Below are 13989 nucleotides of genomic sequence, written 5' to 3' on the forward strand. Positions count from 1 at the left end.
CTCTGTGCACATCCAGAACTGACCAGACAGGCACTCCTCTCCTGCCAAAGACCCTCCAAGAGCCAAAAACCAACACAACGTAGCACCAAGGTCTCCAGAGGGACCTGGAGCATCCTTAGCAAGCCTGCTCTCAGAACAAGGCCTTTTACCAAGTATGAGCCTAACTGCTTTGTCTTTAAAGCACTGCCACTTGGGGAAAAAATACCCAACAGCTCTTCTGTAATAGCCTAGTGACCAGCAGTTGCCAGAGCTAGTCCAAGTCTCTTGTTGCTTTAAAGAGGTTTAAGCCCACATGAAGCAGCAGAGCGCTCTGGTTAGCAAGAAGCTAGAGGCTGTTCTGGATGGGGACACATGAGAAAGAAATACAAGGTTCCTGAGGCCAAAAGGACAACCCACAAGTAAGATCCTGCCTCTGTATCCCAGCAGCTAAGGCATTCACCCTGAAGTAGAAAGTCCTGGATTTTGGCCCCACATTCTGATGATATTTCAACAGTTTAACATAAAATGCACAAGCAGATGCCAGAGATGGGACCCCTGCTAAGTTCTTGCTTAACTCAAGCCACAAGTGGCATACAAAGCAAAACTCGGGTGGTTCTAGTGGCCCCAAATGTGTTACCACAACAGGATCACATGTTACCTCTGCATCCTGGACATCCTGTGGAGTTCCATGTCGTCACTGCCACGGAAACCTTTCGCAAAGGGGTTGTTCTCAATTTTTAACTGGGTGATCTGAAAGGGAGGAAATGGAACAGGTTCATCATAAGACCAAGGCAAGGCCTGGGTGAGAGAGGATGCTGTTTATTAAACCCAAGCTAACAGTTCTGGGATGGGGGGGGAACAGCTTTCAGAAACTCAAGTCATCCTTCAGCTCAGCCATCGACCATCCCCACTGGGTCTTCCTCTAGCTCTCCCCACTGGAAAAATATCTCCTATCAACAACCTTTCACTTCTCTCAGGTTTGTCCTCACAGGAGGAAAGCTGCTTTCTTAGAGTTACTTGCTTTCTTTTTTGCTCTTATGTCAGAAAGGGTGACACTAACCACAGGATCAGTGATGAAGGTGGTGTTGTCTAAACAAATCCCACTGACACCAACAGGCATTTTATCCTCAGTGCACAACTGTGACCCAAGCCTTGCAGCTCAGCCTTTGGATCTTTTCACTCAGATTGGTAAGGCTTGCCCTTTTTATATTTCAGACCATCTACTTTTATTCCAGGTGCTCTGCATGTGACAAGCTTCCCCAGCCCACTTCATACCTGTAAGCACTGCATCTCTAATAACTACACATGGTGCATTGAGGGAAATTCCAGGTCTAATCATCATGCCCTGGAGGAATTTTTCTCTCCCCATTAGCTCCAGAAGGAATTAAGGGGTACGAGCTTTCTTACCTGGTTAGCTACCCTTGGTGTCTGAAGTTTGCTGGAATGAACGCTGCCCTCAGGCACCCAACTTTGGTGCTCTTACAACGTCTAAATTAAACAGTTAAAGTAGCTGGTGTAGAGAACCTACCCAAAGCAATGCTCAAAGAGGTGCAGTGTTTTCCTCTGCATACCCCTCCTGAGGACTTGGGTGAGTAGGTTTTCTCAAGCCAAGGGTTTGATGTTTAAGCAAATGTGATTTGGGGGCTCCTACCTGTGGACCAGGACCATCCCCAAACACACCGCTCCAGGTGCTGATCTTGTACAAACTCGCTCTGCTGTTTCCAAATCTGTTGCAAAGCTTTTGATGGCTTTATACAGCAGGACTTAAACCAGATCAAGTGCAWTCTATCTGCACTGCCCTGAGTGCCAATCTCACACCAGCTGCTCCTCCACAGCTGGCATGGCAGTGCAAAGCCAGTACAAGCTCTCTGTTGTGCGCCTTGGCTCATTCAATGGAAACACAGCTCTGAGCCCACTCTGATATGAAACAAATCTGTCTGTGGCGCACAGATCTGGAGTTACCAAAGAGGGAACCACAGCCCTGGAGCAAGAGGAGAGAATTAGTCTCTGTAGAAGGTCCCTTAGCACCCTTCAGCTTTCTTTGAAAATTCAAGCAGAAGAGGTAGCAGTTCCCTTTCATCCCTTCCTCTGTAACTGCCTAGCAATCAGAGTACTCAGCCAGGAATCAGGAGAGCCACTTCCACTTGCCCAGGAAGGGATACAACCCCATATATGCCATCAGAGGACTTTACACACCCACTGCATTTTATGGGGAAACACTATCCTTCCTTCCTACTGAAACTGGGCCGACAGGAAGAAAAGAGCTCAAGACTAATGGCGGGAGAACAGAGAGAGGTTCATGTCCACCAGGTTAAGCATGCACAACTGGAGCCACCTCTTTGCCAAAATTCAAAGAGAAAATTCTGGCTCTGCTAGTGTCAACAGCAAAACCCTCCAGGTAACTGCACTACCAGATTATTTTGCTATTTTCTTGTCTTATAACTTTTTTTTTTTAAAACAAAGGCCACTGGTTTATTTGCTCTTTTTGCCTAATTTAGCCCCAAATCTCACACAGAGACCCCATCACCCAGACCCTTGTTCTCACAGGCATTCCCATTAAACCAGAACCTAATTTAGTACATAGACACAGCACTGTTTTTTTTTTTTTGTCACGCATTTCAGATTTCAAAGAGAAGGGTGAACAAACAATCTATTTGGTCCAACTTGCCATTTGAGCTGTTCTCTAGCAGTAAAACAGGGACACGTTTTATAATTAAAAACCTGGAATAATTAGACAACCAGCTGTGTATTTTGCAAAGGGAAAAACTGCCTATCAGTTTCCACCAGAGAGGTAGTGGCACTTATACAATGAACAATAGGCATTATTCAATATTTTGAATGTTTGTTCTATTTAACTTGCATTCTGAAACACACTAAATGTATGAGTTGTCCTTACTTGCCGAACCCAATGGCAATATTTGCTTGCATAAGTGAAGTCCTTCACAGAGTGAGTACTGGCACCAAAATACAAGTGTACAGGGCCTGGATTCATCCCAGGCTAACCATAGACATTTTCACCAAGGCGCCTGCGTTAGGAACCTCGTCTCCCGACATTCCTGCTAGAATCAATGGAGGGAGATGGGAACTGCCAGAGGGCACCTCTGCTCTGAGATGGGTAGAATTGCCTTCAGAAGTGCCCGCTTCCTTCATTCACCAAAGAGGGAGCCGTCAACAACCAGGTCCCTAATCTAAGAACCTCAGTTAAATGTCTTGTTTGAGGCAGGATGAATTAAGCCTTTAATCACCCACAAAATGTCAGACAAAATATCATTTGGGACCTTGAGCTTGCAAACACTTTGCTTTACGAGTAGAGGAGTGTCTTAACTTTCATTGGGAACACTCTTACAAACAACATTATTAACTTATGTGCTGGTAGCAGAAAGCCCTAAGTGAAACACAACCGACTTCAGCTGCCTTAAAATTAGGGATCTGCTAAGGATCTGAAGGTATCTGGAAACCAAGGACTACAGTAGGTCTTGAAGYAGATCTCAGCTCTTTGGTGTGCTTCAGATGGATTTCACCAGAAGCTTTCAGATCAAAGTYTCCCCAGCCGAGGCTCTTGTACCACTCATGGTACCAGCCCTGGCACAGAGCMGGGAAAGTCCAAGCTGGACTTAACAAAAAGTACATAATAAAAAAGTAAAGAGAGAAAGCTGGTGAATCTCTGCTTTAGAAAACAGCCAGAGGAAAATATTTTGTTTGGCTTTTTTTTGTCTGACTTGCAAACTATTTCAGAGGTGGAAAAGCAAAGGAACRGGTGGAAATTGCCTTCTTCCGGATCAACTTTGCCATAGCAAAACTCCGTTAATTGACTGTAACTCATTGGCGGGAGAGGGAAAGAGAAGAAAAATCTGTCAGAAAGTCAAGTGACAGTTACACCATTAAAAATAATAAAAAAAATACCACGTCCTGCAAGGTCATTAAGACAGAAGGCCCAGGGCTAAATTATATAGCATAGATTCAATAAAACTGTAGGGCTGTGTTTATTCCTTTGCARCTGAAAGAAACCGATGGCAAGGTTAGCTTCTGAACAACGATTTTTAAAGCTGATGCAGACCCTTCTAAGATGGGAGTTTTCCAAAATGAAGCCTTACAGACTTATACTTTTCACTTCTTGTCTGACCTATGGGTTCATCTTCGCTTTAATGGGAAGCGACAGCTCCCAATGAAATCTCARCACAGCTCCTCTGCACTCCTTTCTCTGGGCTAACTGACCACGAAGCAGTTCTGCTGAGACATTCCAAAGTCATCTTTAAATCTAACATGATAAAACTTAGTTTTTCATCTAGTTCATTCAAGGAAATACACTTTCTTTACTTTTTTACACAGCCATGTAGTTATATGGGGGTGTGTGTCTGTAAGCTTATGTATATCGTTATGGCCAGGGTCAAAATTACCACTTAGTAATTACCACTTAGTTTGTCAAACACTTGCCGTAATAAGATCTTTTTCAATTGCTTATAACTTTACTAAACTTTGTTAGGGCTGAAGTGTTTCACACCAGGTGTCTGCCCCAGGCTCACTTATTATTTATTTATTTTATTATCAGCCAAACTGGTCCCACATTTTAAGAGCACTACAGCTAAGAGAAAATACACCATTCTGACCCTCTCAAAAACTCTAAGAGACCTTTTCACAACTGTTCTAAAGGCTAGGCATTTTGGAAATGGATCTTCATTTTTTTGCAAGGAGGGGGCCTTTGTTTCTGGGACCTTGTCTGGTGACAATCTGCTCCACTCTGAAAAGTTAAAAGCCTGAAGAAGAAAAAAAGAAAGACAAAAAGGAAAAGAAAAAGCATGATTAAGGTCACCCTATTTAGCAATGTAGAGGCTGTTGTGATTCCAAACTTGGTGAGCCCAGCTGGGACCTGCAGAGCTGCAGGGAATACGTGTTGTCCATGCCCTGCRGATGACCATGACCTTGCTCAGCATAACAGAGATCGGCCAGGAGTTTTCCTATCATTGCTGCAGCCAACTTTTCTGGGAGTAACTGGTAGGCTGGACTTGAAAGTACAGAGCCTTTTTCTTCTAGTTTTCGCATACCCCAGGTGGAAACTGAGCCAGCATGGAGGAGGAAGCCGAACCAGAGCAGTGGGAAGGAAAGAAATAGATGAGGACAAGGTGCCTGCTGAGGCTAGCTCCATCAGGCYGGGCCAAATAGACCAGCTGGATGAGGAGCTGGAACTAAGAGCCTGAGGTAAAGGCCAGGGGAAGGGGAGGCTGCTGGCAGGGAGAAGACACTGAACCTAGAAGCCAGCGAAGGAAATGGGAGGGACTGAGAGCCAGTGGCTGGTCGAGTTACTGGTGTGGGACAGAGGGGCTCACTGAGGAGGCTGTTGGCTGAACTGGGAGACAAGGACTGAGGGCAAGAAGAGACAGACCTTACACAGTACTGAGGGCAGGAACGGGGAGAGAAATGAGAGAAGGTGGGTCAGGAGATGGGAAGGAGCAAGACYGGAGCAAGCCACTGAAGAGGTGTGAATCTAGGCAGAGCCTGAGGAGGGTGCCAGGATCTAGGGCCAAAATGGGACGAGRCACTCCACGAACGGGTTGAGCACCCTGTCCTGGGACTGTCGGGGGACAGGGACAAGACTGAGGAGAACAGGGGAGAAGGGAGACAGGACTGGCTCAGAGACAGCATTGTAAAGGACACTAGGCCTCTTGAAGGAAGCACTTTCCCACCAAAGTCTGGAAAGGGACTAAATGTTTGACAGCAAAGATCTATGGAGCCCCTGGCAAGGGCTGTTAAGAAGAGAAGAGCTCACTGTACTGCCAGGTACTGTGGTCCCAGAGCAGCTGAGGACTGTGCAAGAGCCGGAAATCCTAGCAATGAAGAGGAGCTACACAGTCACACGTCACTTAAACCGGGGGAGTCCTGCCTCGTTCAGTGCTTGGGGCACCCTGCCTCAGAGACGAACCAGCCTCGAGCGGCAAAGGAGGCTGCTCCTTCTTGCTGCAGAGGTGGGAAGGCACAGTGCAAATGACACACAGGATGRGCAGGGAGAGTTTGGAGGATAAAGCAGTTCAGTGAAGCTTTGGAGGACAGGATTGGGCCCAGTCTCTGCCCCTGAGGCATTCCTGCGGGATGCCAGCCAGGCCACCACGTTTGTGGCCTCAACTGTACTGAAGCGATGGATGCTTCTACCTGCAACTGAAGTCAAGAACTGAGCTCTCAAAGCAACACCTCCTGAGATCAAGGATCTGCCCACTCCTGGCAGCAGCTAAGCCTAAAAAACCCCRAGCAATGCCTCTAACTTGAAGGCCTTTTTGCCTGCTGAACACCGCTCGGCACACATCCGGAGTGAGGAATCACATGTTCCTCATGCAACAAAAGGCCATGCTGCATGGATGGGAAAGCAGCACAGACACTTTTCCAAATATTGGCAGATCACAACACCAGGGGTCTTAACTTGGCCATCTTAACAGTGCTCTTTTAGTACGGGGGTCTTTTGGGGGGTGGAATGCAGGGAGCAATATATATATTCAGAAAGCCCATCAAGCATGTTTCTCAATGAACACTAGCTATCTAGGAATAGGTCAGCTAGACCCTTCTCTCATCCCTATGGTGCACGTAACACTTCTGGGTGCATATAGCATTCTGGTTAGGACCAATGTTTCCTTTAAAAGAATTTGGGCTACCAAGAATGTTAAATAACTTAGAAAAAAATCAGCATAAAAACGGATATCCTGAGGGGGGAAAACCAATATAAAGCCCAAGTCCAGCTAACAGGGAAAGTAGGTTGTAAAAATTAATGAGAATAATTGTTGTGAATTCTTGCTTTTGAAAGAACCCTCATGAGGGCAGAACCTTAATTATTTCTGTCTATTAGGGTTCATTTCCTGGTCCTAAGCAGAGAGCTAGTACCTAATAAATAYGAGCTAGTAACACAATGATTTAAGCTATAGCAAAATGGTACTTAACTGCAGGGGAAGGTAATATTTGGGAATCAACCTGATTGCAAGCACCCATTGTATAAGTGGCAAGGAAATGAAATGTGCATGTGACCTATTTTAACACCTCAATATTTCTGGGGTGTTTTTTCAGGGCTGCAAGGCGGGGGTAGGTGGTCAGCCGAGCTGCTGACAACTGCATTGAAAACTTTACAAAAACTTTCTTCGTGGCTTAACCCTCCTTTAGGAGAGGAGGGTTGGGGAGGGGGAGATCCCAGAGTGCTTAAATATCTTTTCAGGCTGTCTAAAATATCAGGGGAAATAAGCACAAACCCTATATTGGGATTGCAGCTGTGCTATTGAAATAAATTGACTGATCTGAAATCAGTCAGGTCTTTCTATAAGCTGTGTAAGCATAGACTCAAATACAGTTACGGCAAGTCATACAATTGATACTGTAATTTAACTCACTTATGACATAGTTCTTGAAACCTGAAGCACATATGTAGTCGTTTGTGTGTGTATACATATGTGTGTGTATAAAAACTGTGYGTGATTGTGTGGATAGGAGGGTTTACATGAAGGGTGTTCTACAGGTGATAGGTGGAAGTGAGAGAAAAAAGCCAGTAAATGGGAATGCATAGGTAGCACACAGACAAAGAGATGTGCGGATGGACGGACAGACCAACCTCAGGGAGCTAGATACAGACTGGTGCGACTGCATTGATTTATGGCAACTAGAAATACATTCTGCAYTGCGCCATGAAAATATGTTTTGCACAAACAACATCTCAGCTGTGAAAGCTGAGCTCGGTTTCTGCCTGTGGAAAAGACCACGCTTGCGACTTTACTCAGCTGAGCGATGCTGCCCCTTCTCCCCACCCAGCGCCTGGAACGGCATCAGCTGTGCACGGCCTCAGCCTGGTTATTATTCTTCAGCTGCACTGGGGCAAGCTACAAATTTTATTCCCTTCCCTGGAGAGAGATGCCATTTAGGGTAGATCATTCCCTGGTTTATTTTTACGGCTCTATCTTTCTCAATTGGGTCTTTATCTTGGGGCTCCAGCCACTCTTTATTTGTTCCCCAAACGATTCAGCGCAGCAAAAAGCGGAGTGTGTGTATCGGGGGGAGGGATGTGAATGTGTGTAAAACGTGTAGCGGTGTCTGCGTGCGTGTGCACGTGTCTGTCGGGATGCAAGCCTGTGTGTGTCTGTAGGGATTCGTGCATTTGTCAGTGTGTATGCTTTGACAGAGATGGATACGCAGATGTCATTCCTTATCAACCAGATGTTGATGATTTACAAGCAAATATTCCTGCTCCTCCTAATATGGCAGTTTTCCCAAACTACTGTACTTACATGGTTTTGCTTTCCTTTGTTTTATTTGCATGATTTCTTTTCTTTACAAAATAGCCCCGTTTCACTTCAAAGGAAAGCAGTTAAATTCAGGTCTGTTTTCTCATAGAGAAATACATTTAAAGCAAGCAATGCGTCCTGTTTTATTAGCCCTCAGTTCCATTAATATTATATTCTTTCTCCGAATCCATCAAGCAGAAGTTAAACTTGATTTTATAGCATCCACAGTGGAGTTATAATTTAAGGCATAATTTGGCGAGGACTCAATTTGGATTCAGTTGGCTTGTCCTGGTCGTGCCAACAGCTCCTATTTTAAAGGGCAGGAAAGTATTTTCTTTTCTCCTTAGTCACGGTGAAACACTCTTTCTTCTCCAGCCTACCTCTGCTGCCTGCGTCTCTCTTGCCAACCGATGGACCAGGGAAACGGAACCATTTCATGAAGGTTTAGGAGCTTCCCGGTTACACCTCCAGGAAAGCATGCGGGATTCATCCGGAGTGTTAAATGTCCTTTCTCCGTTTGAAACTAAGCGCCTGATTTCACTCTTTGAAGCGCAATGGAGCCACCCCGCCTACCCGTAAGTACAATCAAAAGCCCCGATTTCTAAACGATTAGCGAAGGGATTTATCTGTTTCCAAAGGTCTGAAAACCTTCACTTCAGGGAGACGGGCGGGTGGTAAATGCCATCGCTAAGCGCAGCCCCTAAGCACCTTCCCTCTCCTCTCCTGCAGCTCCCTCAGCCTCCCCCCGGCTCGSGGCGCAGGGACCCTCCGGCACGGGAAGCCAAAGCGGAGCCGGGGGAGGGGACACGCGTGGGGCGCGCTGCGAGAGGGGGGCAGCGGCCCCACGGCGCGGACTTTCCCCGTGGAAAGGGGGCGAGCAACAGCGAGCTGCTCCCCCTGCCCCAGTAGCGCCGCTGCCGCCGGCGCACCCCACGGCGTGGGAGCCCACGCGTGTCTGCACACCCACCCGGCCTGTGGCACAGCCGGGGGCGCTCAGGAAAAAAAGCTCGCTTTGGGGGTGTTTTCTTTCTTTGCTGTTTTGTTTTGCTTGGGCAGGCTTTGATATGATTTCAGGCGCAGAGCCTCCCTTCCTTCCAGCTTCTAGCTGCCAACCCCGCAGCTCCCAGCCTACTTCCACGCAGATTCGCCTGCAGAACTTGTCAGAAAGGAACCGTTCCCCAAACAAAAGGACTAAGAGAAGCCAGACTGGGTTATCAGGGACCCGACTGCGGAGGGGAGCGCTGGGGCTCCCTTCTCCAACGCCAGATTACAAGCCTTTGACCGATGGGGGGAAAGAAGATAAAGCCAGCTTCCTTGGTTGGTCGKCTCATCTCTGAGCAAACCATCCTGTTGAACTCATTCCCCCTTGGCTCGCTTAAGCCTCGTCTTTAGACGCTTTGTCTGTGTCGCCAGGAATAACAGAAGGGACGGGACAAAACCCGAGAGACAGGGAGGGCGTGTGGCGAGGGCACACGGAAAGGAAAGGAAAGGAAAAGAAAGGAAAGGAAAGGAAAAGAAAGGAAAGGAAAGGAAAAGAAAGGAAAGGAAAGGAAAAGAAAGGAAAGGAAAGGAAAAGGGGAGCCAAGCACCTCAAAAGAAATTGTGCAAGGAGGGAAGGAGAGCAAACGCGATTTGCCGGTGCCAAGGCCGGCCCAGCCCCTTACCTTGTGGTTTTGGTAGGAGGTGACGGCGATGAAGGCGGTCTCCGGGAAGACGTGGGTGCAAAAGGCGGTGTTCTTGGACCCGAAGCCGTTGTTCTCGTCCGCTTTCACGATGTGGAGCCGGGGCTGGTATTTGTGCATGGAGTTCAGGATGATCTAGGGGACGGGGAGAAGGAAAGGACACCCCGTGGGAATGGAGGGATCACAGCGCGGCACCCCCGCCCCGCATCCCGGCCCAGCGAAGAGGCGCTGGGAGGAGGAGGAGGAGGAGGAAGAGGCCGGGAGCACAGCGGTGCTCCCGTAAAAAAGCTTCCTCCTCTTCAGGGCTCCCCCAGCGGGGCTGCTTTAGGTGCTGGGGTGGGGGGAGACACGTTTCCCAGCAGAAGCAGACTCCCCCCTGCCGAGGAGCCCCTCGRCCCCTACCCCTAGGGCCGGGCAGTGCTTGGGGACCCAGCAGYAGCTCTCCCTGGCTTTGTCGCTGCGAGGGACAGGCGGTTCCTGACCCGCCGGCCCAGCGCGGGGTGCGCTGCCGCCCTGCAGACACCCCCACCGCCACCCCCGCAGCTGCCCCTCCGTGTTCGCGGCCCGAGCCTGCACCTCGTGGGGACCCTCCGCCTCTCCAGGCTGCTCACCAGCCCCCAAGGACTCCCAGCTCCCCCCAGGCATCTCAGTCCCCCAAAATGGCAAAACAGGAGAAAAGGGGGGGGGGAAGGAGACGGAGGGGTTTTGTCCCTCACCGCGCCACCCGCAAAGGTTGAGGGGGGGGCGGGGAGAAGCGCTGCTTTTCGAGATAAAACGCCATCCCTCCTCCGTCCCAAGCTCGGGTTAATCTCCGGGGAAGGTGGCGGTGATGGTGGCCGGAGCGGGGGGGCCGCTCCGCGCTGATAATGACTGCTAGACCTTGGCGACAGCGAGACGCAGCCTGTGCCGCCAGCGCCGCGCCGCCCCGGGCCCGGGAAGCCAGCGGGGCTCGCAAGCCTCTGCCATCGCGGGGGTTTAGGCAAATTGCTTTGACATCCGGGTGGGTCGTAGACATCAACGGTGAGCGATCTAATGGGTTTTAATTTCATTACGGCGRCTCTAATTGAGAGACTAGCGGCGCAGTTCCTCCTCTGAAGCCCTTATTGTCTCACAGCGCCTTAGGTTTGTTTAAAGAGCCTTTTCCCGAGAGCCGCCTGCTCCCAGCGGGGGCCCGGCTGGCCCCTTCCCCCCAGGCCGGCTCCTAGCAGGCTCCCCCGCCTTCCCCCCCCCCCAACACCCCCCCATTTCCTGGTGGACTGGGGAATGTCCTGATCCCTGGAAAGCAGAGTTTGCAAACCACCTTTCCCAAGTCCGCAGGCAAACCCAAAGCCCCAGGCTGGAGGCGGGAAGGAGGGCTCGTAAAAGGATGCTCAGTCATTGGGGTGCGCTGGGGGGCTCCTCTGGCCCCCTCGCAGGGCGAGCGCCTCCGGCCTCCCGSTGCGCTGCTGTCCCTGGCAGTCCCCCATTAGCCCCAATCGGTYATTAGCGACCACGTGGGCAGGGATTTAATAGCACAAGATTTATCATTAAAAAGGAGGGGAAAAAAAACTTGGAAAAAAAAAATGAAACTGAAGTGTTGAAATGAGACCGGAGGAAAATATGCTCTTGGAAAGGGGAGATTTGGATTCGCATACCCGCTTAAGTAATTATATATATATTATACATACACGCAAGTATATATTTGCTCAGAGAAACACATATCTTTGGAGACCTTCTCAGGAGGGCTGCTTCTGGCTGCAGAATTCACACAAGCTTTCGCGGCCCCATGGGTCTTGCAAAGATCTTTTTACGTCCAAGAGCTCTAGTGGGATTTCATTATTTTATTGTCTTTTAATTATTGTTGCGCTTTTTTTTTTTTTTTTTTTTTGATCGAGGGATCCATAAGGTTTTAGGTCCTATTTCCTCGAATAATTACGCCTGATTGATTTTACCTGTTAGCCACATTCCCTGAAGCAGGGAGCAGGTTTTAAAGCTGCAAGACTCCCCATGAGGTTAAAACCAGGTAGCTAAAGAGTCGATTAAGCTTGGYGTGTTTCGCCCGCTTTCAGACTACAGGCTTTGATTTCTCTAATCAGTTCCCAGGCATTGCTCTGAAATAGCCCATTTTCAAGGTTTATTCTTCCTTTTTTTTTGGGGGGGGGGAGGATAAGAGTCTTTATTGAGGTTCATCTCACCCTCGCAGGGAAGAAAATAACACCCCACCGACGCAACAAGTTTTGGCAAGGGGGTGTCATTGCCACGACCTTGGTGGCGCTGCAAGYGCTGCACTTCGGGGCAAAACACGTCCCGAGGGGGCGGCAGGGCAGGGTGGGCTCTACCGGCGACGAGGCCACGCGTGGGTGCGAGGCGAGCCCCGAGACAGCCCGAGGCTCCCTTGCGCCTGGGAGATGCGGCCGCGAACGCGCGTGGGTCGGGCAGGCAGAGCCGCCCCGGGCTGCGCGCTGCCTTCCGCGGGCGCGGTGCTCGGCGCTGCGCGGCTCCCGCGCCTCTGCGTGCCTCTCATGCGGGTCGCTCCGCACCCAGCTCTCTGCAGATCCCGGCCCGCTGGGTTTGCCCGATTTCCTGGGGTTCTCCCCCAAAAGCAAACCCAGCCCCGAAGTTTGGGAACTCCCTGCCCCTTCCCACGCAGCGCTGAGTGCAGGGCCGGCTCCCTGTGGCCACTCGCTTTTCGGGGCCACTAACCCCCGCCGGGGGCTGCAAGAGCCGCACGCCGAGCATCGCCCCTTCCCACCCGGGTACTTACATGTCCGAAGGGGTCGAGGTGGTTGTTGGTGAGCTTGAGTTTTTGGAAGGAAACCAGCTGCCTCATCCAGTGGGCGCCGGTGGCGGGGGAGTCGGGGTGGACGTACAGCCGGCCGGGCATGGCCGGCTCTGCCTTCCCTGTCACCGACCTGCGCGAAGGACACAGGGGCGCTGAGCTGGCCGCGGGGAGCCCTCCGGGAGCCGCCCGGCCCCCCCAGTACAGCGCTGCACCCCCCGGGTACCCCTTCTCCCCACCCGCTTCTTCCTCCATCCGTCCCCCTCTAGCTGGTTATCCCGCCGGCCTCGRGTGCGCCCATCCCTCACCACTCCTATAGTCCCCTATATCACCGCGTCCCCTATATCTGCAAGGCAGGGCCGCGCTGGCTGGTCACGTCGTGCTTTGGGAGAAGACGACATTTACAAACACACACACGCTGCTCCGAGAGTTAATCGGGATCTCTGGCACATTTCCCGTCGCAGATCGCTCTCTCCGTTTCCCCGCTTAACCCCATCCTTCCCCCTTCCTAATCACTGAGATCGAGCCAGGAGCAAAGAAAGGACTCTGCAGCAATCCCTACACATCTTCTTTCCCGGCGATATAATTAAACTGTTGGGTCTACAATAGCCAATAATCTCATCGTCAAACAGGATTATAGTTATCGTTAGCTAATCACAATGTATTTTTCTCCTTCCTTTTTATGTGTTTCTCGCCCGAGGAATCTGCCTGGCAGCCGGGAACCATCTTGGGATACACAGCTGCAGAGGCTTCACCTGAGCCTTCGCCTAACATCTCTCCCTTTGCAGCCGAGAGAGAGGATGAGCCGCCGATTCCAGAGTATCTTTCAACCTATTTTGCCTAGGTTTGGCCAGCCGAGAAAGCCCGATCCAAAGCTCCTCTCCCACCCCTTTCCCCCATGCGTGCATACCATTTATTATCTGCAAATTTGTATCTGTGGTCATCCGCTGGTACAATATCCATCAACAGTATGTACTTAGTTTTTGGATTAAGTCCAGTGACCTTCACTTTGTAACTGGGGAACATACGCCTATAAAAAAAAAAAAGTACATAAATATAAGTGCACAGAAGAGAAGTTTTCCGAAGGTGGCTGCGCGTGTGTCTCTATTTGCAAGAGGGAGAAGAGGGGTTCATTAAACAGAAGTGCAACGCCGCACACTCGGATGCGCCTTCCAAAAACGCTCGGGCACACGCAGAGCGCAGCTTTCCCTTGGTGGTGCCGCTGGGACTGTTTGGGATTGGTTTGGTTGCCGCTGGGTATCGCTCCCTTGCTCTGGGTCCTCTCTGAGGCAAAACAGGCGATTTATCGCGGGAGAATCATAGT

The 13989-nt window shown here is 50.2% G+C and overlaps 1 protein-coding gene across 2 annotated transcripts in view; it reads right to left on the minus strand.

Annotated features, from left to right (window-relative positions):
• TBX5 (T-box 5) overlaps nt 1–13989 on the minus strand; it is a 40406-nt gene that overhangs the window by 19223 nt on the left and 7194 nt on the right. For both annotated transcript variants that reach the window (XM_026075196.1, XM_026075195.1), the window contains 4 exons: nt 13576–13695; nt 12651–12798; nt 9890–10042; nt 638–729 (listed from right to left, as the gene is read on the minus strand). In XM_026075196.1, coding sequence (XP_025930981.1) covers nt 638–729; nt 9890–10042; nt 12651–12798; nt 13576–13695 — 513 coding nt within the window. The remainder of the gene's footprint in view (nt 1–637; nt 730–9889; nt 10043–12650; nt 12799–13575; nt 13696–13989) is intronic.

The sequence above is a fragment of the Apteryx rowi genome, unplaced genomic scaffold (assembly GCF_003343035.1).
Source record: "Apteryx rowi isolate R43461 unplaced genomic scaffold, aptRow1 scaffold_40, whole genome shotgun sequence".
Classification (NCBI taxonomy): Eukaryota; Metazoa; Chordata; class Aves; order Apterygiformes; family Apterygidae; genus Apteryx; species Apteryx rowi.